At 42.8% G+C, this 24,659-nt stretch overlaps 1 protein-coding gene across 1 annotated transcript in view; it reads left to right on the top strand.

Annotated features, from left to right (window-relative positions):
- The window catches only part of SNTB1 (syntrophin beta 1), a 230,757-nt gene extending 208,555 nt beyond the window's left edge, over positions 1 to 22,202 (top strand). The window contains exons 5-7 of the mRNA XM_064587955.1: positions 10,022 to 10,218; positions 15,765 to 15,955; positions 18,863 to 22,202. Of these exons, the coding sequence (XP_064444025.1) occupies positions 10,022 to 10,218; positions 15,765 to 15,955; positions 18,863 to 18,955 (481 nt within the window). The 3' untranslated portion in view covers positions 18,956 to 22,202. The remainder of the gene's footprint in view (positions 1 to 10,021; positions 10,219 to 15,764; positions 15,956 to 18,862) is intronic.
- Positions 22,203 to 24,659: the final 2,457 nt, after the last annotated feature.

Here is a 24,659-nt window from a genome sequence, read left to right on the forward strand (position 1 = left end):
TTGGTAGAGATACATTTTGCCTGGCCTCCTGAGGGAATGAGGGGATTTCTTACTGCCAAGTTTGCCCACGTCAGACAAAGAATTTGACCTGCAAGTGGGCTTATCCCATAGCCACACTGAGCCTTGTGGAATCCACCTTGAGAGCCACTTTGGACAGTAGAAGTGATTTGAAAACATTTCACCCTTTGTTTTTATCTGGGTGAGGGACCCATTTATAGACAAGTCTTTAAATGTAGGTAGCCTGGATCCATGCTGACCATGAATGTGAAATCTTAAGGACTCACTTTTTTGACAAAATGGTCACCTTCTACTCCCAGACCAAAAAAGAAGGTAACTCTGACTCCCTAAACGACCAAGTCACTGCTGAAAACACTAGTTGCTAAAGATGGATTTGAAGGAAGAAACAGGAAATGGATGTTAGGCTAATCCCATAGAACATCTCATCCCCATTACCTTTCCAGATCACTTTTCGCCAGGAAATGAGCATTTAGTGGATGTAAACCCAAGTTCTTTGGATCTAGCATTAGCTACTGTTTCATGTGGATGGAAGACCCAGGGTGGGAGAGAAGTCGTAGTATCTCATAGCAAGGCATTCATCACAAACTTCTTGGAAAAGAGTCCTCCTTGTATTCTGGCTATTCATTCAGTCATTCATTTCACAAATATTTACTGAGTGCTTGCCATGGGCCTGGAATTGTTCTAGGTTGTACACATACAACAGGGAACAATCAAATAAAAAGTCCTGCCCTGATCAAACTAATGATAACAGTTGCTCATCCTATATATTCTGTTCCAGGTGCTGTTCCACGCAGTATTCACATAACTCATTTCATCCTTAGTAACAACACAATGAGGTAGGCATACGGCTATCCGCAGTTTGCTTTTCAGGAATCTGAGGCATGGAGGATTTAAGTAGCTTGTCAAGGTCACTCAGTTGGCAAAGAGCTCAGTTGGGCTATCCGACTCTGCTCTGTCCCCTCACATCCAAGGCCTCATTCTCCTGCCCCACTCAGGTTATATGGGCCTTTCAGTGGTTCACTTACTCATACACCCAGATAATAGGAAATGTAGAGTCTTGCTAGAGTTTGTGGCTTTGCTTCCAACCATGGGAATGTGCGTTTGAATTCTATAACCAGGGACCAAAGCATGTCCTTGGGCTTCTCACGCAGTTTCATATAAAACTTAGAAACTGGGTGTGAATTGCAGCTTGAAAGCCTGTCCCAGGGTGCCAGTATTTTCTTCCCACTGGGTAAGAAAGATATCTTCTCTTGGGAGACAGCATTCTCTTGGTTGCTGTCACTTAGTCCTGCCACAGATAAGAGATAGATGGTCATATTTTTAAGTCTACACAAATAGCTTAAAATATAAAATAATTGAAACATAAATAATAGCTATTTCAGAGTCCCCCTTGAGACTGCAGATCACAAAAGATCTTTGGGAAGAATCTTGGGAGGAATGTCAGAAGGCTGTTCCTTGTTGAATGGGACAAACTCTGGCAGATGCATTCTCTCCTGATGCCCTACTTTTCTAAATGTGCACATGATAACTTTTTAAAAAATCTTAATGTCCAGCTGACATTCACCTGCTACTTAGTATCCAGAATCCAGCTATGGTGATGTGTTCCCAAATATGGGCTGCAAATGAAGAGCCCACGAGGGGGCCTTTTCACTGCCCCGTGTTTCGTAGCATTTCAGAACAGGTCAGGGGTGTGTGTGTGTGTACTTTCCTTTGCAAAATTGAACTCATTTTTTTTTTTTAAGGTTGTATTTATTTGAGAGAGAGAGAGAGCATGAGCGGGGGGAGAGACAGAGAGCGAGAGGCAGACTTCCCTGCTGAGTAGGGAGCCCGATGTGGGTCTCAATCCCAGGACCCTGGGATCATGACCTGGGCTGAAGGCAGATGCTTAACTGACTGAGCCACCCAGGTGCCCCTGAACTCATATTTTTAAAACATTTTGGAAAATTTGTATTCATGCAGTTATTCAGCCAACAGAATCAGTGAGAGATGCAACGAGTCTCCTTCTCTGAAGAACATCAGGATCTAGTAAGGGAGATGAGGTTGAAATCTTAAATGCTGTGTAGGAGTCCGGAGAAGGGGTGCCTGCCTCGAGGAGATCCTGCTATACTTGGTCTTGAGCTCCAGCAGATGCTGTGCTGCCAACAGCCAGTTTGTTTCCCCCCAGTATTATTACCAAGGAGCCCTCAACTTTGATCCATGAGCAACACAGGACCTTATGGAGTGGTGCCCGGGAACCATTCCTGGCTGCCATTGTAGGCAGCCTCAGCCTTGCTGGAAGAACTCCTTCCTCACCTTAGATCCCCGGAAGCAAATTTTCTGCTCCAGACGGGGTTCTTCCTAGATGGACCAAGGTTCAGGGATGGTGTTGATCAAACCGTAGACTTTCAAGGTGAGAACTCTCTCTACAGTCTCTGGGAAGTCACTGCCCAGCCTTTGCTTGAGCACTTCCCCAGACATGGGGGACATTGGTGGCTGCCCCCTCCCCACTCCCATTCCTCACACAATGTCTTCTCTTTTCCAGACCCAGTATCTCCAAGCAACGTTCCTTCTGAAACAGTTTTGGGTACTTTGCTGTTTTGATCATTGTTTCCTAGCATCATGATATTGTATGGAGCTGTATTTCAGTAGCACTGGTTTCCTTTGAAATTCTCTTGACTTTATAATTTGTACACATTATTCAGAATAGGGATCCGCAGGCTTCATTACACTGCCGAACGGATGCAGGGCACAGAAGGATGAAGAAGCCCTTTCCGAAAACTTGGTGCCTAGGACCGAATGCTGTGTCTTAGGCGTGGTCTGATCAGTACAGGGCAACGCAGGACCAGCACCTGCTTTCATTCCATTAATTCATCTTAAATTCGCGTTAGTGCTCTGAGTCGAGTCAGCCACCAGGTAATTTCCAGTGGTGCTTCTACACTGAGTCTCCCCCATTCTAACTTTGTTGGTGTTGCTTGTTTGGGGCTCTAACTGCAGTACTTAGCAATCTTATGTCTTGATTCTGTATTTCTTCTTCTTACCAGCTTTGGGTCATCTGCTCATGCTCTGCTTCCATTCCTAAATCGGTTGACCCTTCATGTCTCTGGCCACTTAACCAAGGGCTCCTCTAACTGATAAGCTTGGTACCCAACACTTTTTCCTTTTAAGTCCAAATGAATATTAAAGGGAACTGTCAATACGTTTTTTCTGAATATTCACTTCATCTATTCCTTTTCTAGTAATCTGGTTTCTGGATAAAACAGTTGATGTAAGGAAGCCACAGAGGCCCTCGTGAACTCCTATTTCCTCTTTTCCAAAGTAAAAAAAAAAGGTTACTTGAAAAAAATCCATTACTGAATTTGGCCTGGGAACAAGGTCAAAGAATCTACTTTATTCTGTGTTCTGAAAATCAGGATATAATTTTCACTTTTCCAGTCTTGGAACCTCTGACTTGTTCTCCCTGATTTCCCAAAGATCCCCCACCCCCACCCCACCCCGAGTTTCACTTCTGTAGCCTCTAAGCCCTTCTGGTACGTTGGTGTGTAATTTTCCCAGCAAGGACTTGAGTTCATTTAAAACATCCGGCTGCTCTCTTCCAAATGCCATTCCCTTCTCGGCTTCCACTGCACTTTACTCAGGCTCACATCTCAAAAACATTCTTTTCATTAAAGCAGCAAAGCAAGAAGTTTCAAGTCATCTTCTCTCAGCCATCCATCAATAACACTTTTGGCCTGGAGAGGCCAGCTGCCTCTTCCTTATCTTCGCACACCACAGACATCTAAACATAGCCACTCATGTCATCTTTGCCACTGTTAGGAAAACTCCCCTCGTGTGGACCCTCAATCTCCCATCTACATGACTGTTTCTTTTGAATAGTGGTTTGACTCCCAGTGAAAACATCCTGTCCTTTGCAATGGACGTGGCCCTTGTGGGTCCTGGTGTTACTTAATTTGGAACCCAGGTATTGGGTTCTTAAGATCTTAAGGAACTTAGGCAATATTGCTTCAGTTTATGTTGATCGGAGGTGCCTGGGAGCCCTGAGATGCTCAGTGAACAGTTGGACAATACGGTATCCAGTATTGTATAGCCGATAGTATTTTATTGGTTGGAGTTGGAAATAGGCCAATACAAATTCATGTCGAGAAAGATTCCACAGAACATTTATAAATGTAATCATGCCACTGTTTTTCTCTCTCTCTTCCTTATAGCTGCCACTCTTAACCCGGTGGCAGCCCACATAACTAAAAAGAGGTAAGAGAAAGGATCTTGGTCTTGTCAAGTGGCCTTGTCTCATTTTTGCAATGCCATGATTTATAAAACATCTCTGTTCGGACTTCTCAAGATGGCATCTCTTTGTATTGTCTCCAGCTTACTACTATTGACAATTAAAAGCAATTAGCTGGAGATGCTATAAAGAATAAGGAAATCTATTATTTCCAACATCTTGAGAGGAATGAAATGATAAAGATGTTGACAAATGTAGGGTTCCTCTTTGTCCTTGTATCGGAATCCACTGCTCTTCCTTGTTGATGGGACAGCTTTTACTCCAGGTTCCGGTTCACCCTCTGGAGAAAGACCTCCATAATAATCGGGCTGCCCCAATGAAGAGGAATAATTCTCCACCCATCCATCTGACCCTGGTTCATCTCTTCTACTTGTCATCTGCCAGAGACTGGTTCTGACTTTCTTCCATATTCTAGGAGTGGGTCTCCCAAGAACGGGGGCAGAACCTGGAGTGAAGAGTTTGTGGTAATCGGAGGGAAGAGGGCATTTTTCCTGTTGAACTTGGGTCACATCTGTTCTACTCACCCGTGCCTAGCCTTGGCTTTGCATAGAGTAGGTGCTTTTATTAGTTGGCTAGGGCTGTCATAACAAAATACTGCAAAGCAGGTGGCATGTGCAACAGAAACTTATTTTCTCACAGTTCTGGAGACTAGGAGTCCAAGATCAAGGTGCCATCAGGGTTGGTTTCTAATGAGGGTTTCCTTCCTGGCTTATAGACAGCTGCCTTCTTGCTCTGTCCTCACCTGGCCTTTCCACTGTGTGTGTGTGTGGAGGGAGAGAGATCTCTGGCATCTCCTTCTTTTCTCGTAAGGGCGCCCTCCTATTGGTTGAGGCCCCACCCTTATGCCTTCACTTAAACTTTATTAGCTCATTATAGGCCCTGTTTCCAAATACAGTCAACACTTGGGGTCAGGGCTTCAACCTATGAATTTTGGGGGACACAGTTTAGTCCATAACAGTGTTCCATAAATGTTGGTAGGATATATCAGTTGGCGAATGGCAAAATCTTTACTGATTGATTGAATGAATGAATGACTTAGTGACTTTTTTGGTGGTCATTTGAAGGTAGAGAGAAGACTTGAACAGAGCAGGAAGCTCCCCTAAGGCCCCTCATAGCACCCCCGAAAATCCAAAAGCGTTCTGTAACTTCAACTGGCAGGTCTCAGCGTCTCTTCTGTCTCATTTGCTGGAGGCCAGTTGGTTCCTGTAAGGGATTAATGAGGCCACAGATGTAGGTTTCATCCCACACGGCTCAGTTAGCTTCACGTTGAGAAAGACCATTCCACTGCAGGTGTTAAGTCTGAAGAGCTAGACGGGGACAATTTAGAATAACCCAGACATAAGCACATGTAAGAGGACATAGAGGAGCTCATCAGGTATTCCAGTCCTGACTTGACACTAATGTTAAACAAACGACAGACAAAACATGTATGACACGCTGAGTCAGAATTGTAGGTATTTTTCAGTGGAATGGAAATTTTCAGTGGAATGGAAAATTTTAAGCTAAAAAAAAATTAGAAGAAATGAAATCACCCATAAAATTACTCGACATTTTAATGGATTTGTTTCCAAGTTTTTCTCTTACATAGTTGAATTGCATGCTTAGAGATTTTCAATAGATCTATATACATTTCCCCACATTTGCCATGTGTGTTTATAAAATAATTTTCAAGGTCTGTGTAATACTCCACCCAGAGGAGTGTATCCATATGCATCGTGTGGATATTGGGTGTAGTTTACTTGATTTTTTTTTTTTTTTTTTAAGATTTACTTATTTACTTGAGGGGGTAGTATGGAGGGGCAGAGGGAGAAGGAGAGAGAAACCCAAGCAGACACCATGCTGAGTGGTGAGCCAGACGCAGGGCTCGATCCCAGGACCCTGAGATCAGGACCTGAGCTGAAACCAAGAGTCTGATGCTTGAGCCATCTAGGTGCCCCTGTAGGTCACTCGATTTTCATCTGGAAAAGTATCTTTTTGTTACCAATATGCACAGTAGGTAGTGGAAAAGACAATTTGCTTTATCTGATTGTTTACATACAGCTCTGCACGTTTCATTAACCAATACTGGTGTATTCAAAAGAATGCATTATTCAGCATGTCTGCTATTCTTCAGATAGCAAATCAATTTGTTCTTTTTTTTTTTATTTTATTTTTTTTAAGATTTTTTTTTTTTTTATTCATGAGAGACAGAGCGAGAGAGAAAGGCAGAGGGAGAAGCAGGCTCCCAAGGAGCAGGGAGCCCGATGTGGGACTTGATCCCAGGACCCTGAGATCATGACCTGAGCCGAAGGCAGACGCTTAACCATCTGAGCCACCCAGGCGCCCAATTTGTTCTTTAATAGAGATACTAGATAATTCATGCTTGATTAGTGGAAAAATCAATTTCTCCTCTTCCTTTTTCTGTTCAACGAATGAAATTTGGTGATGAGACGAATAACAAAGTACAGCAGTAGTCCTCCCTCCAAAGGCTCTTTTCTCATCGTTAACTTCCTGTAACTCCTCGAGTTTCCCCATGAAGGACTCCCTGTGCCCCGTATCCATCAGCTAGATCCAGGCCTTTCTCACACCTCCTTACACTTGGTTAATAATTTCATTCCCTATACCCAGATCTGCCAACTGCAAGTTTTCCAACAAATTGCATTTTCCAGTTATTATTGGCTTCAATTTTATAGTCTCTCTGGAGAAGAATTAATATTGGTAGGAAATTCACAAACAAGTGACACTCCCCACGAGGATGGTACATCTTTTTCTCCCTTCGCCTGTGCCTCTGTGTTACATTTCCCCTGGCCCTGGATTGTGACAGAGTTGATGTTCCCTTGGTGGAAACTTAGGGATGGAGAGTGAGAACATGTCAGGCTAGGGAAAGCATAAGGGAACTAGTGTTTACGGAATGCTTCTTATGATCACTAAGCACTGGATGAAGTGCTTTATGTAGCTTATTATATTGAATCCCAAGCATAGGAGGCAGCAATTGCATTTTTAAAATAAGGAATCTGAGGGTAGAGGCACTAAGAGCTATGGAAAGGGTATGGGAATGGTATTTAGTACAAACCATAAGCTAGGTCTGTGCTGAATGTGGAGAGTTTACAGTATTATTATTAATATTATTATTTCATAGATTTCATAGATTATTTCAATTATTTAAGTAATCTCTACACCCCACGTGAGGCTTGATCTCACCACCCTGAGATCAAGAGTCACCTGCTCTTCCGACTGAGCCAGCCACGCACCCCCAACTGATACAGATTTTAAGATTTTAAAAAGGAAGAGGTTAGGTGTATTTCCTGAAGCAACTAAAATGTAAACACCTTCAAGTATAAAAACAATTTTTGAGCAACTAAGAAAACAATATAAACTCTCGGTTTTTTATACATACCTTTTCTTAATGATTTTTTACCTGACCCTCAATCCCTTTAAAACCCATGGCAGGCTTTTGAGAAATGCTTTGTTTTTCCTTTAGCCTCACCTAGATTTTTAAACCCAGGTCAGCACACTCTCCCAGATTCTTCTCTCAGTGAGATTCATGGAACTCCTCTTTTATTATTATTTTTTATTGAGGTATAATTGATAAAATTTTAAATGCACAATACAGTCATTTCATATACATATACATCGTGAAATGATTTACCACAATCAAGTTAATTAATACACCTATCACCTCACCTAGTTACTTTTTGGGCATGTGTGTGTGTGGGGGGGGATGTTTAGATCTACTCTCTTAGCAAATTTCAAGTATACAATACAGTATTATTAAGTGTAGTCACCATGCTGTACATTAGATCCTCAAAACTTATTCATCTTATAACTAAAAGTTTTAAAAGTTTGTACCCTTTGACCAACATCTCCCCATTTCTCCCACCTTCTAGCCCCAGGCAACCATCATTCTGCTCTGTTTCTATGAGTTTGACTTTTTTCAGATTCCATATATGAATGGTACCAGCCAGTATTGTCTTTCTCTGTCTGGCTTATTTTACTTAGCCATAATGCCCTCCAGGCTCATCCATGTTGTTGCAAATGGCAGGATTTCCTTCTTTTAAGGCTGAATAATATTCCAGTGTGTGTGTGTGTGTGTGTGTGCGCGTGCATGTGCGCACATGCCACATTTTCTTTATCCATTTATCCATCAATGGACATGTAGGTTGTTTCTATATCTTGGCTATTGTGAATAGTGCTGCAAAGAACATGGGGTTGTAGATATTCTCTTTGAGATACTGATTTTGCTTCCTTCAGACATATTCTCAGAGGTGGAATTGGTAGATCTGGTAGTTCTAGTTTTAATTTTTTTTGCACAACCTCCATACTGTTTTCCATAATGGCTGCACCAATTTACATGCTCACCAACAGTATGCAGGGGTTCCCTTTTCTCCACATTCTTGGAAACATTCATTATCTCTTGGAAACTTCGCTATCTTCAAAGAATTTTACACCCAAAAAGTTTTCCAACGAACCTTTTTCTTCAAGTCAGCATTGCAAACCACCCCTCCCCCAATACCAGCTTTGTGGGTAAAAGAAATCTCCTCAGAGTTATACAACAAGCTCGTTGCTAGAAATTCAAGAGTGCGATGTTTTAGTTCACCAGTAATTTTGCTCTATAATATTTAAGCTTGTGAGAGAAAATAAGCTTTTGCATTTTCTTTGTGCAATTTTTAATCTGGAGGGAATAAGCCCCTTGCCTAAGAAAGTACCTCTCCCGTGCACCAAGGTGAATAGACACCTGGCATTTCCCTAGCAAATGGTAGTATTTCTTTCTATATTAAAAGATAAGGCTGGAAATGCAAATATCCTGGGGAGAAGTAACATTTACTAAATTATATTCGCGCTATCCTGCAAATTATTGATAGGAGCATTTCTCCCCAGTGGGGGTTGAGATATCAAGGAGCAGGAGAGAACAGGAGAGGTCCAGGGGTTTAAAGGGGACACGTGAGAAGTAGGAGCCTGTGCGTGCTCAGAAGGTAGCACTCAGAATCTGAGAGTCCTCATTTTTTCCATCTGGCCTTTCGGAAAGTATGTACTATGGGAGTCACATTTTATGCTGAGCATGTGTTTTAAAGTCAGTGTGAACATCGTGTGGTAAAAAAAATCACTCTCGGAAATCCCTGAAATCTCCCATAAAGTGCAGTTCTCTTCCAGTTCTCAGGAAGCCTGGCATGGCTAGCTCTTCCTGGGCTTTAACACAAGGGCACGGATTGCTGCTGCTTCACTGAGTCTCCTGGTGGTTTTGCTGGCACGGGGAGGCTGTGTGCTCGACGGACACGTGCCCAGAAGGACATTCGGTGCAGCCAGATGCTCCAAACTACAAGAAACACGGGGAAATGCAGCCTAACGCAGGGAACAGTGTCATGCTCACCCTGGGACATACACGTGTCCAGGAATGGAATGGAGAGGAAAGGGTTGACACACTATTTAAATTGTTCTCTTTTGCACTTGCTCAATTCTCTTTTTGGCTGAGTGAGTATAGTTGAATTTATCTCATTAAAGGCATGTCGTGCAGCTCTGCATGTGTCACCAGACGCAGTCCCAGGCACCTTTCAGTCTCACTCTAGCCCTGGGGACGAACTAGCTGCGCAGAAGGCAGAAAAACCACAGTGAACCCTGGTGCTAGAGCAGACCCTTTGGTTCTAGGGCAGAAAACCGAGCGCAAATCACCAATCTGGGAGCTTTGTACCAGGCGACAAGTCAGGGGAACACAGTGGTTTCCAGTCCGATGATTTTCTGTCTCCCTCTCTTTCTCTCTCTCAACAGGCTGGTCCATTCAGGTCCAGGCAAAGGATCGCCCCAGGCTGGTGTGGATCTGTCCTTCGCGACACGAACGGGCACCAGGCAGGGGATTGAAATACACCTGTTCAGGGCCGAGACCAGCAGGGACCTCTCCCACTGGACGAGGAGCATCGTGCAGGGCTGCCACAACTCGGCGGAACTGGTCGCCGAAGTCACTACCGGTGAGCACCCCGGGCTCTCCAGCACCAGCACACCCTCTACTCCATCCCAGCCTCCGTGTGGTTTCCAGTGTTGGCCTTCTGGGCTGTTGGGAATTCCAGAAGTGAACTCAGATTCTTCCAAATTAGGGCACTGTATGCCCCACTCAAATGTAAGCCTTTTCCCATCTCCATTCCAGAAAAGTTGGTAATTCAGGGAGTCAGATGTCGTTTTCCTGACTGTGACCCCAGGGTGGCTTGCTGCAGGTACGAGCTTTGAGGCACCAACCAGCAGGTTCTTGTTACAAACATAGAGATGGACCCTGGGTAATTATCACAGAATAAAATTCTTGGAAATAATAATTTTGGTAGCTCACGGAGTTGATCCAGAAACTGGGGCACGGGTTTGTGAAAAAGAGCAGGAAACAGAGGCATCCGGGCGGGGGGGTGGGGGTTTCCAACAGCAAAGGGCAGAGCCTTGGGAAGAGCCACCGGGGCCACTGGTCTGAATGTTGAAGCCGAGGCAGGATGGAGGGACCACATGGTGACGCACAGCCCCGTTCATGCAGAGCCCTAAGAAAGGACTAGTGAGTGCGGGAAGTGGGATTTACATGGATTATTTACGTGGGTTACATGTGTGCAGAAGGAAGAACCCTTCTATACTGTCCTGTTTATTGAGTGTACTCACGACGTGCCAGGCATTTCATATCATGTCTCTCCGTGTTTTCCACACTATGAGAAACAATCCTGCTGTGGGTCTAGAAGTCAATGAGTCGAGGCAAGACCAACATTTAAAAAATTAAATTAAATGGAATACACATATCAGTGTAAATATTGCTTAGATTTGTGGAACTTTGGCATCAGGGGTATGTGTGTGTGTCCCGGGTCGCAAATCATTGCCTTATCTTATCTAATCCTCACAATTCCCTTGCCAATCTGATTTTACCGAATCCGGAAGCAAACCCTTAAGGAAAGGTTAAGTAACTTGTCCAGGATCTCACAACTAATAAATGACAGAACTGATTTTAACGCTATGTTGTGTCTTTCTAAAGACCATTCTTCATTGACTTTAGTGTCTACTGAGACATGGATCTCACTCCTGTACCACTGGTCAAAACCCAGCAATTCTGTTCAGGCTGCTGTGATAAATGATTTTCATGCCACTCTCCAAATCAGATGATTGATAGGTGATGGATAGATGACAGATATAAATGCATCTATATGTAAATATATAGATAATTTAATTTTTTAATTGGGCAAAGGTAAAATTGGAGACTAGAAACTAATACGAATCTCAGCTAAAATGAATAAGCTAAGTATATACTGTAAAATCTTGTACATTGGGGCACCTGGGTGGCTCAGTCAGTCAAGCATCCAATTCTTGGTTTCGGCTCAGATCATGATCTTCAAATCATGGTCATGAAATCCAGCCCCGCATCGGGCTCCGCACTCAGCACAGACTCTGCGTGAGGTTCTCTCTCCCTCTCCCTCTGGCCCTTCCCACCTCTCTAAAATAAATACATAAATCTTTAAAAAAATAAAATCTTGTACATTTGCTAAGGTGGATTCCATATGAACCCAGTGATTTTCAGCAGCCAGCACAATGTACCGTTAACAGTGTCCATGACTCCTGGTTCTGAGATCAAAGATCGTTTCTGGTCCTGAGATCGAAGACCAGCCCCTCTTCCAGGTCTCCTTCCGTCACTCGCAAGGAGGCCATATGTGACAGAGTAGCTGGTATCCTGAACAACAGTCTTCCAGTAAATCCACCTTTAAGTCCCACAGGGTTGTTTCTTAGAATACTCTCTGCTCGGGCGCCTGGGTGGCTCAGTCGTTAAGCGTCTGCCTTCAGGTCAGGTCATGATCCCAGAGTCCTGGGATCGAGCCCCACATCGGGCTCACTGCTCTGCAGGAGGCCTGCTTCTCCCTCTCCCACTCCCCCTGCTTGTGTTCCCTCTCTCGTTGTGTCTCTCTCTGTCAAATAAATAAATAAAATCTTAAAAAAAAAAAAAAAGAATACTCTCTGCTCACCCTCTTCTATCATGTTTTCTTGCCTGTTCTTTCATTTCTCTCTGTCTCTGAGGAATCAGTACAAGGCAATAGCCACAGTGTGGGATTTAAGTCAGAAAGGCCTGAATTCAAATTCCAGTCCTATTTCTTTCTTTTTAAGATTTTATTTAGTTATTCATGAGAAACAGAGAGAGACAGAGGCAGAGGCAGAGGGAGAGGAAGAAGCAGGCTCCCCACTGAGCAGGGAGCCCGATGCGGGACTTGATCCCAGGACCCTGAGATCATGACCTGAGCCGAAGGCAGTCGCTTAACCAACTGAGCCACCCAGGCGCCCCTCCTCTTTCTTCCTTAATCTCTTACTCTTACTTGCATCTCTTGTTTTCTTCATCTGTAAAAAAGAAGGAAATAATAGTACCTACCTCATAGAGTTGTAAAGAATGAAGAGAAATAGTCCATGTAAAGCTCCTAGCACGGTGCTTGACACATAAGTAAGCACTCACTGCATGTTCGTATTAGTTGTTACTCTTGGCATTATTTCCCCAGACCTGTGCTGTCCAGTATGCTAGCTTCTGGTCATGTGTGGCTATTTAAGTGTAATGTAATGAAAATTAAATGAATTCCTCAGTCACACGAGCCACATTTCCAGGGCTCAGTCACCACGTGTGCCTGCCTAATGGCTGCCATGTTGGATGGTGCAAACCTAGAACATTTCCCTCACGGCACAGCATCCTCTTATACAGCTCTGCTCTAGAGGAACAGATTTCCCACAAGACATCTTAGATACAGCGTTTCCAAACTTCAGCCACACTGAAAACAACAACAGAAGTAAAGTTCTTTTTGTTTTACCCCTAAAAGCCCCAGATTGCTGACCTCCACCCCCAGAGACTGTGATTTAGCCGTTTGGGGTTGGGGCCCAAGAATTTGTACCTGATAACGTCCCATTTGGTGTGGATGCTGCTGGGCCATGGAGCAACCTCCCCCAGGAGCAACTCCCACCCAGGAGTAGTTGAAAAGATGGCACACACGTTAGTGTGTGCTGGGGTTTCTCCACATTTCCTTTGCTCATGCAAACATGAGAAACCAGATGTTTTGTAGAATGTCTGTGGCAGCAACTCCAACAAAATCAGTGTCTTTTTGTAATCACCCTGAAACGGATTGGTGCCCCCCACCATTTCCCATCATTGCTGGAAGCATTTGAGAGTGTCACCGAAGCTCTTGTTTTTATGCTGAGTCTGTATGGCAAGAAAAACTAGAGTGTTGGACCTGAGAGTTGGAAAACCAGAAAACTAGACTTAATGAACTGATATGTGTAAATGCTGGAGAAGTTCACGCTCCTTGCAACAAATTCAGGAGTGTTCTAGGAAAGAATGGAGAAGGCCAAGGGGACTTGGTTTAGTTTACATTTCACAGATTTTGTAAAATCTTTCTCTCTCAATAAGCTGAACTCTACTTGGATAGGAAAGCCATGGGGCTGTTGGTAGACCAGCCAAGGGAAATAACAAAGCACTGTGTGCACTGAGCTAGCCAGGTGGTGGGAGAGAAGAAATTCTGGAATGACCACAGGTGCAACCCAGTTACAGATTGAAAGATGCCTTCAGGGAGTTGGGGAACGGGGCTTATGTTTTAATCAGAGCTTCAATTAACTTGCTAATGTGTTCGATTTGTCCTGTGTGGATTGAGAACATCTTCAGATAATCAGTTCCATTATATAAAGACCGCGAACACCAGCTGAGGTCAACTAGAATTGAAAGTAACCACAATCAGTTATTCTGAGTATCTGAGGGCATAGCTTTAAAGTTCAAATACAGAGGAAGAAAAAAGAAAAACATGGTTAGAGCTCATTTGCCCACTTGTTCTACAGAACAGAAGTAAAGAGTGTCAAAAATAAGGATTCAAGATGGGAAGCCATACCTACACCATGCCACTGTCTTTGGTCACCCCAGGACTGCGGGGATGGCAGCGGTCTGCGGACCTTCGGAGAAGATGAGATTTACGGAGGGCCTGTAGCTCAGAAGGACTCAGAGATCTATTAGAGAGTGTAGTGCACCTTGGGGAAGTACCAACCCGTAGTTACAAATTGAAAGATGCCTGTGGGAAGTTGGAGGAAGGGGTACACTTTTCACCAGAGCTTCAGTTAAAAGCCGCCTCATTCTGTGAGCAGATAGAGTCCCCTATTTCTTTCCCCCAAACCTTGAAGGCCCCCCGGCCGTACAGCTACTACTCTCTTTGCCAAGGTCCCTCTCCACATCCCTCTGTATCCTGACTGCCAGAGTATGAGAAAGATACATGGCACCGAGTGGAAAGAACTTGAATTTTGAATTCTAAGCCACCTCAGTTGTGACGCATTTCACCTGTCTGAGCTTTGCTTTTTTTCACCTGTCATATTAAGCTTAGGTCCTGCTTCAGAAGTTTGGGGCAAGGTGAAGTTCAGTGTGGCTTATAAAGCCGAGCTGAGCTAAGGATGGTACCGCGCAGTCAAAATGCCCTGACTCTTACTCTTTCCAAACCCCATCCCCAGCCAGGAAAATGTCCTGGTTTCCCTAAAGAGCTTTTCAGATGTCTGTGAAGGTCTGAGCCAATTTACTTGCCGGGTTCTGTTAAATGTGGTATTCTGTGAGGCAAAAAATCCAATCTGATACTTAATAACCTTTTTCAGAACTCTTTGATCAAAGGTTTAAACCTTCACAAGTCTTCCTAAATAGGAGCTAGGATTCTGGGGCAGTCCCCCGTCCAGCTCATAACGCTTCGAGTACTGATCCGTTTTCCTAAATGCAGTGAGGACCACACATAAAAGCTGTCCTGATCAAGAGGTTTTAGTTTTGTTTCTTTGGATCAGAGAGTCCCTTGTGACCACCCCCTGAGCGGTTCCTGAGTGTCACACTGGGCAGAGACGGGGAACAGCCTTCTCCATGGAAGGAGCCACCTCTGAGATCTCTCTGCAACCCAGCTTCCCCAGGACCCACAATCATTAGATCGCCTGGGAAAGTTTTAAAACACTCATTTCTATTTATAAAATGAGCTTCATTTGACTTTTTAAAAATTAAAAATGGGATTATTTTTAAGTGACTTACTCCCGACTTCTTAGGTATGTTACGCTTGTTAATATTGGTAATGGAATGGAGGAATGCTCACTCCGTTCCCCAGGTGGTGGGCATGGCAATGGGGTGCATGTGTGTGATGACGATGACAACTTAGAGCTGGCTTACCCTCAATCAAATGTCAGTTTTTTTTTCCCCGACCCTCGAGACCAGGCCAGTGGCAGGCAAGTACGCCCGTCTGCCTATGTGCTGTCAGAGGGTCACATAAGGGCTGGAGGCCAGATAAAATTCAGTAAATCCCGGCAAGAGGAATTCTTTCAGCTTATCTCCCTTGGTTTCACGGGACAAGTTAAATTACAACATCAAAATCAGTCCAAGGAGAATACTTTCATGAGCAACGACTAGTTTTCAACTTGAGAAGAAATGTGTGGCTGGCCCTGGGACTGAGGAGGCTTGCAAGGTAAGTGCCCGGGAGAATGGACGAACTTGCTGTTGATACCTCACTCTCTCCTCTCCCCTCAGCTTGCACCTACAAAAACCAGGAGTGCCGCCTGACTGTACATTATGAGAATGGATTTTCTATTACCACTGAACCACAGGAGGGTGCCTTTCCCAAGACAATCATGCAGTCTCCCTATGAAAAGCTGAAAATGTCTTCAGATGATGGAATCAGGATGCTGTATTTAGATTTTGGAGGCAAAGATGGAGAGATTGTAAGTGTATTTCTTTTTTTAAATTTTTTTAAAGAATTTTATTTATTTATTTGACAGAGAGAGACACAGCGAGAGAGGGAACACAAGCAGGGGGAGCGGGAGAGGGAGAAGCAGGCTTCCCGCCGAGCAGGGAGCCCGATGTTGGGCTCAATCCCAGGACCCTGAGATCATGACCTGAGCCGAAGGCAGACGCTTAACGACTGAGCCACCCAGGTGCCCCTCTAAGTGTATTTCTGTAGACAGCGTGATTTCATATATTTTTCATGGGGCAACACATCTGTGAGGGCTCGCAGTTCAAATATAGAATATATATCAAATATATAAAGCTCAGATATTCAGAATCAACTGATTGTGGTTACTTTCAATTCTAGTTGACCTCAGCTGGTGTTCCTGTAGAATAAGTGGGCAAATGAGCTCTAACCATGTTTTTCTTTTTTCTTCCTCTCTATTTGAACTTCGAAGCTCGTAAGTTATTGACACTCTCAGGAAGACCTAGCATCTCATTTAAGCCGTCAAATGCCGAACTTTTAAGAGGACCTTGATTCTGTAATAACTAGGCTCTCTTTAGGTCCTTCCTAAGTCACTAGGTTAGTCAACAAATACCCATTGACTTCCGCTTGATAACAGGGATGGGGAATAGATAAAATGCAGAGGTAAAGCTCAATTTTAAAGCTCCAGTAATTTCGGCGAAGCTTCTGGCCTTCCTCCATCCCTCCCTTCGCCTCCAGCCCGTTCAGCGATTTCTCCCGTGGGACTGGATGGTACTTCTCTGGAAACCATTCAGGGGGACTGAGCAGGAGCTGACCGAAGGGGAGAGCTGAGATCACACTTGAGAGCATAAGGCCTTCATTTCCCGGTCGGAGCACGGCTGTTGTGGATGCCGCCACACCAGCGTTGTTGTTTGCGTGTTGCAATGAGTTAAGTTCGGCCTGAGGCAGCAGTTTGGAAACAAACAAGTGATTTGAATCAAAGTCCATTTTACTAAGAACACTTATAGTTCAGTTGCTACTCTATCAATCATTCCACTGAGTGCTCTTTCCTAAAGGTGACTGACTGCTCCCTAGCCAAAAAAAAAAACAAAAACAAAAACAAAAAAACCACAAAAAACAAAAACAAACCAAAACCCAAAAGACAAAAGGCTCTTAGCCTTAGCTTGAAAAATCAAGGCTATTTTTGCCTGTGAGGAAAATCACTTATGTCTAAATTTCAGCCTTTCTGAAGCCCGTAATTACAACCTGACTTGGAAGATGTGTGCAGGACTGAGTTTTGCTGCCAGTCCATTCGGCTGAGAAGTGCAAATTCACGCACGGCTTCCCCAGGCCTAGTTCTGCAACCCCAGGAGGCAGGCACCACCAGGCCTTTCTTCTCCCTTCCTGGCAAAGGGAGCAGACATGGGCTGTAGGAAATGGAACAAATTGAGGGTCAAGAGACCCATGTTTTCTTTCTGTGTCTCTAACTAACTCACCAGTTGTCTTGGGCAAATCCTTTATGTCTCTGGATCTGAGTCTCTCTGTCCGTAAAATACAGTGACTGAAGTAGGTTCCTTCCAAAAGTTGCTTTCTGTGTTAGCGAGACTGAATACTGTGGTTCCATCTTGACTCTGGCCATACCTCCTCTCCCCTGTAAGATCTGTGATCTCAGAAAGTTTTAGAACTTCTTCAAATCTTAGTTTTCCATATAAAACACGCAGATAATGGCAATAAGCTCACAGGGGTTTTGTGAGACTTAAATAAGACAGTGTAGAGGAAATATTTAGCACAGTGCCTGATTCATGATAAATACAACCCTAACTTTGCTAGATGTTATTATACATCCAGGTGCTTGCTCCCCAACAGTGTCATCAGCAGAAGAGAATTGGGAACAACTCCTCCAGTTTTCCTGACTTAGGTGATAAAAATTCCACCTGACTCTTACTCTCTGGTCATGTGCTGGGCCACACGTAGGAACACGCTGAGAAGGGTAAGACTTTAGCAGGGGCCTTAACAGGCGACGCCCATGCTTACGGCAATCCAAGGGCATAGGACAGTGGGGACACAGCTGCTTAGCAGCATGGCTTCCCCATTCTGAGTTTTCACACACAGTATCTCATTTAATACTCTAGTTACCCTGTGAATTTGGGAGGACTGGGGAAAATTTTAAGTAACTTGTCCAAGATTATATATCTCAGAAGTGTTTTTTTAAAAAAAAGTATGAAAACCGGGGCTCAAACTGAACCTTCAGATGTGAAATTTAGTATTGCTTCAAGCTGTACCTAACCCGACATAAATAATATCACTATTGTGATACCAAAAACAAACGGTTTTGACAGTCAAAAAAGGCAACATCAATATTTATGGTACTGGTATATACAAATTTCACAACCTATTTCGGAAACAAAGATAAATGTAAGAAATAAGTTCAGGGTTATTTTTCTAAATCTCACTGAGGGGCAAGGAAAGAGGGCATGTACTGCATGGAGCACTGGGTGTTATATGCAAACAATGAATCATGGAACACTACATCAAAAACTAATGATGTCATGTATGGTGATTAACATAACATAATAATAAAAAAAAAATTTGCTTCTACAAAAAAACCCCACAAAAAACAAAAACCAGGGCGCCTGGGTGGCTCAGTTGACTGCCTTCGGCTCAGGTCATGATCCTGGAGTCCCGGGATCAAGTCCCACGTCGGGCTCCCTGCTCAGCAGGGAGTCTGCCTCTCTCTCTGACCCTCCTCCCTCTCGTGCTCTCTGTCTCTCATTCTCTCTGTCTCAAATAAATAAATAAAATCTTTAAAAAAAAAAAACAAACCATAATTGCTCCAGTTAAAAGCAGGAAGTGCGCAGATCCGTTTGATATGTAAATCGCTCTTCTGCATCAAGCATCAATTTAAAATCGCTCACGCTCTCTTCTTTTGAAATTTCAGCAACTGGACCTTCATTCCTGCCCCAAGCCGATTGTTTTCATCATTCACTCCTTCCTGTCGGCGAAGATCACAAGACTGGGCTTGGTGGCCTGAACAGAGCAGAGGGGTGACTTGCCTTAGAGAAAAGGAGGGCTGGTGACATGGGACACCAAGAGCGCACACCATTTGGCTTGCCACAGTCAGCTTTGGATCCCCAAGTCCTCTCACCTGCCCCAGACTTCTCTGACAGCTTCACTGATGACAAGGGGGGCTCCCAAGAAAACACCATGAGGAATATCAGAAAGAAAACGGGCTTTTTAGAATAGTAGAAGGGTAAAGAGGTGAGGGCAAATGGAAATAAATACACAGCCTAGCTTTGAAATAATGACAAGCAAGGACATCACAAACATGAGAACAGCGCGTGCAGATCTTAATCATACCAGTTTCTAGGCAACTGGTTCACCCAGGTAAGCAAGAGCTGAATAGTTGAGGAATGGACATTTTCACCTCTCTCGCCCCCTGTAACAATGATCCCTTGTTTTATTGTGATTTATTGCCTACTTCTAATTGAGTTGACTTCTGCTGGTAAGGAAAGAGAAGTGGTTCAAATGGAAACCCACCTTTTATTTTAAGTATGAAGCAGCTGTAATTCTTTTCTTAATGAATTATCTTTCAATGATGTAAAGTGATCCTGAAGTATTCTCATTAGCATATGCTGAGCAGGAATTAAATAAAGCATCAGATACTGATCTGAGCTGGAAGCTGGTGGAATCTGAGCCAAAGCAGACTGTTTATATTGCAAAGCTTCACGGTGCAGAAGAGTGGTGTGCTTGAAAGACGATTAATCTGGGGACTGCACTCACACCAAGGTGTGCTTAGAGCCAAGACTGATAGCTTTACTTACAGAAAGCAAATTATGGGTATTTTTTTTAAAAGATTGTCATTTGAGATGTATATGTAACATATATATCTCATATATATAACATATATATAAACAACTCACATGTGGTTAACTAATTGTCCCCATTCCGTGGTTTTCAGTGGAAGTACTGAGCAATTCATTGACCCTTGTTTCTGCCTTGCTTGTATGCATGCATTTTCAAGCCAGTCCTAGAGCAGCCTCATGTAATTCTGACAGTATCCACAGCTCTTAGGCATTCCAGGGAAATAATATAACGACCTGATTATTTTTCTACAAGAATATTTTTAGACAACATAGAGTGTATTACTGATTTAACGCTTTTATTTTTACCTTTCAATACAAATTCACCAAAAAGACACCTATATTATTTGATTTTGGAGTCACCTTCCTGGAACCTTAAAAATTAGCTCTAGAGTTTCTGTAAGCATTTGCAACTCTTCTTTCCCCTGTAGTTTATATAAACAAATGCTCTGGATTTGATCTGTGTGTTTTTTTCAGAATTGTCCTTCAGCAAATTCCTATGCAAAGAGCTTTTAAAAGTGAAACTGTTTTAAAGGAATGTAATTTTGCCCACTGAGACACATATGTTTATTGAGTTACAAAGCAGCGTCCAAAGTATGTATCATGTAACACTAGTTCCAAAGGGCATTGACTGAGAGGTGTTTTGGGGAGGGGGTGGTGGTGAGAATGAGGTTTGATGATCAAAAATGTGTTAAATATGGAGGTAAGAAACAGATTTCATGATCGTGGGCCTCCTCAAAGACTTTAATGTACACATTGTAATTCTTCAAGGGGGGATCCTGTGTACTTACAGAGCTCCTTTCTGACAGAGCATTTTGTGAAGCAAGTGTTTTAAAAAAACAAAAACAGGGCGTCTGGCTGGCTCGGTCGGTAGAGCATGTGACTCTTGATCTCAGGAGCCTCGGGTTCAAGCCCCATGTTGGGTGTAGAGATTACAATAAAATAAAATAAATAAAATAAAATAAAATGAAAAAACACTTCGGGAAACACAGCTTTAGGTCACTGATTTTTTTTTTTTTTTGGTTTCCCATTTTAAAATGCTGAAGAGTGAAGTCCCACCCTGCAAAAAGCTTTGATGCATTTATAAATTATACTGCACTCTTTCATTACATATTTTCGAAGGCACTGGAATGTTGTTATACAAGAGAATTATGCATTGTAAATAACATTAAAATACATATATTAATGCCAATAGTTCAACAATATGTAATTTAAGGTGCTCAGTACTACATGAAGTATGAGTTACTTATAATTAAATTGCAAAGATCCTATTCTATATTTATAGAAAAGTTAAAATGATAATTACAAGTATTTCTTCATCGCTTATGTTTTAGACTGATTAATAAATGGGTGGGGGTCAACAAATTACATTCTCTGCATTTATAAAAACTTAATTTAAATATTTATATTTTAGAAAAAATACATTTGAATAAAGTAATGCATTTTCTGAATTAAAATGTATTAGCAAGAAGTAGACAGTTTTACTAAGAGAATTGTGTATATGAATCCTTGTTTTTTCCTTCAAAGTTAAGTGTATCATATCAGAGTGGCTATGATGAATCAATTTCAAATACTCATTTTTCCTTGTTCTGAATTGAGGAAATTACATAATGATTTTACACTGTAGGTTTTAATCTTGTCTTCATGTGTGTTATGAATGTTGTGAATGACACACAGACGTCTGGATCATGCCTGGGTACAGTCTGTGAATCAACTGATTCATTTTGGGGAATTTGTTTTTGTCCAGTCTGCTCTGTGCTTAATCTGTTTCTTATTTGAATCAATGAATTATTAAATTCACGTTTGTCCCTTTAAGATCAAATCAATACAAATGGCTGATGTTTCATCTGTACTTAGTGGCAAGCCACCCATTCGCTGGTAGATGAGGTGAGCCTTAAGCATCCCAGGGATTTAAAGAAGGCCAATAGGAATACAGTTAGCAATCTCTTTTCTGACTTGAACTAAGTGGAAAAACCATCAACCTCTTAAAAACACCCAGGTAGAGGCGTTTAATTAATTCTTTCGGTTGATGTAGTTAAAATGCTGAATAATGCATTCGCCTGAAATGAACGAGCAGAGCCTTTCTTTTACAAATATTAGGGATTCCATCTTGAGGGGATTGGAGTGGATATTTGAATGTATGTTGAGTTAAAAAAAAAATGTGCCTAGGGGCGCCTGGGTGGCTCAGTCGTTAAGCATCTGCCTTCGGCTCAGGTCATGATCCCAGGGTCCTGGGATCGAGCCCCGCATCGGCTCCCTGCTCAGCGGGAAGCCTGCTTCTCCCTCTCCCCTGCTTGTGTTCCCTCTCTCGCTATGTCTCTGTCAAATAAATAAATAAAATCTTAAAAAAAAAATGTGCCTATGTTTATAGCACCATGGATATCATGTATGTGATATTAAATAAATATTCACCTCTGAGTTTGGTGGACTGGCTGGTGGTTTCATGACAGCCACAGAGGGAGTGTGAAGACACCACTTGCTATTCTCTTCCTCCAGGACCGGCTCTGGAAGGTGCTAATGGGTAAAGGGGATGCCACTAGAAAATTTGGTGGGGGGCGGGGGCGTTGCGTATAATTTCAGGTCTGCATCTGGGACTTAGGGATCTTGGCTCTCATTTTTAACTAAATTTTGATGGGATTTGACCTGTACACCAAGCTCCAAATACTCAAGTTCTCTGTAGTACTACAACTTGGTTTGTGTTCCAGTGGCTTATAATTAATGTCAGTCTATGGCTGAGAAGTCTTTTTACTATTTGAAAATTGGGATTACATTTAGATCTGTAGAATCTCGCTTTTGAAGAGACTTCAGAGGTCATCAACCCATTAGTGCTCAAAGTTTATTTATAATTTTAGCAATACTACCTTAGGATCTTAGGGTATATGATTTGCTAGTAACATAGCAACACAGTATATACATAAAAATGAATATACACCAATTTAATGTTTAAAAAATTCTGTACCACCTAGAGTCATCCTGCATACATTTGGGGAAATGCCGACCTTGTATGTGTTTCCACTGAACTCAGGCACCTCTTCCTGAGCATCCCTTACAGTTGTTCATTCTGCCTGAACTCAAAAGTTTTCCGCGATGGGGTGGGAGCTCCTTCTCTCCCAAGGCAGGTCCTTCCACTGCTGGATGGTGGGAGTTGTTGCAAAGTTCTGATATTAGAGCCCAAACTTAGATCTGCCTTTCAGTCATGACCCTGTTCTACCCTAGAAAACACTGGAAGTCCGATCTCTTTTCCACATGAATGTCCTATAGAATAAAAAGGCCTATCAAGGCTGGGGGCTATTGGGAAATAGAAAATGATCTGAAAATGGCTTTAAATAGGACACCTAAAATTCCTTCCTTTTATCTTTAAAGAACCAATTGGCCAAGATTGAAACTCTCTGTAATACCTAGTGGTGGAGAGTGATGGGAAAACCGGCATTTACTTACACAGCCATGGGTAGGTATACATTTGGCAATAATTTGGAGGGTAATCTGGCAATATCTATAAAAATTTTAAAATACACGTACATTTTGACTCTAAGAATTTATCCTAGAGATAAAAGTGCACAAAGACTAACATATATGAGGATCATGTTGGCAGCATTAGTTGCAACAAGAAGCGAAAAAGGTCAATAAGACCATCAATAGCTAAATAAATCCCAGCACACAGACGCACTAGTTCTGCAATGTCACCATGATCCATCTCTAAGTACTACTGTGGACAAAGTTCTTAAATGCAACTTCTGCAAAATGCAGATAAAAACACAGATACATTAGATATGTATTCCACGTGTTGTTTAAAAAGTAGTTCCAGGGGGCGCCTGGGTGGCTCAGTTGGTTGAGCGACTGCCTTCGGCTCAGGTCATGATCCTGGAGTCCCGGGATCGAGTCCCGCATCGGGCTCCCTGCTCTGCGGGGAGTCTGCTTCTCCCCCTGACCCTCCCCCCTCTCATGCTCTATCTCATTCTCTCTCTAAAATAAATAAATAAAATCTTTAAAAAAAAAAAAAGATAGATTTAGGGGCGCCTGGGTGGCTCAGTTGGTTGAGCGACTGCCTTCGGCTCAGGTCATGATCCTGGAGTCCCGGGATCGAGTCCCGCATCGGGCTCCCTGCTCGGCGGGGAGTCTGCTTCTCCCTCTGACCCTCCCCCCTCTCATGCTCTCTCTATCTCATTCTCTCTCTCAAATAAATAAATAAAATCTTTAAAAATAAATAAATAAATAAATAAATAAAAATAAAAAAATAAAAAGTAGTTCCAGGAAGAGCAGCACCTGCCAGGGCATTTTGGAAATCTGGGGTAGCGTTGTTTTGCCACCACTATGCTGGGGGGTGGGGGCACACTTAGTATTTACTCAACAAGAGCCACAGCTGCTAGACTTCCTGCAATGGGAGGACAGTCCCCAAATCCAATGGGACCGTTTCCCACACAACTGTTTTGTCCTCTGAGTTGGTCGTGCAGGTGAAACCCATAATTATCCGAGCCTAGACCCTGACTACATTTTACATATGAAAGCATTTTTTGACTGATTCAATACATTCTGAATTTTCTAGGTATACAACTACCACACATATGGAAGGAAGACTGTGTTTTGGGTTTGTTCGGGGCATTTTATAAAACATTTTATCAAAGCAAGTCTCCCGTGGCTGGTGTGTATATGGGACTCGAGTCGTCGAAACAGACCCGGACCACTTTTATATGTGCCTCATTCACACTGAGTCGGAGTTATTTTATCTTTTGGTGTGGTTGTACCCCAGCATCTCCAAATTGAAGCACATATTATTTCATTATCACTATTTTCCTTTTCTAAAACTTCTTTACCTTACAGTGAGGAAATAGCAATTTTAAAAAATCCTGAGCGCACGTAGGCTGTTACTGCTGGCCA

Source organism: Mirounga angustirostris, unplaced genomic scaffold, assembly GCF_029215605.1.
Source record: "Mirounga angustirostris isolate CCGP_5_RB_7025 unplaced genomic scaffold, mMirAng1.0.hap1 SCAF_4, whole genome shotgun sequence".
NCBI lineage: Eukaryota > Metazoa > Chordata > Mammalia > Carnivora > Phocidae > Mirounga > Mirounga angustirostris.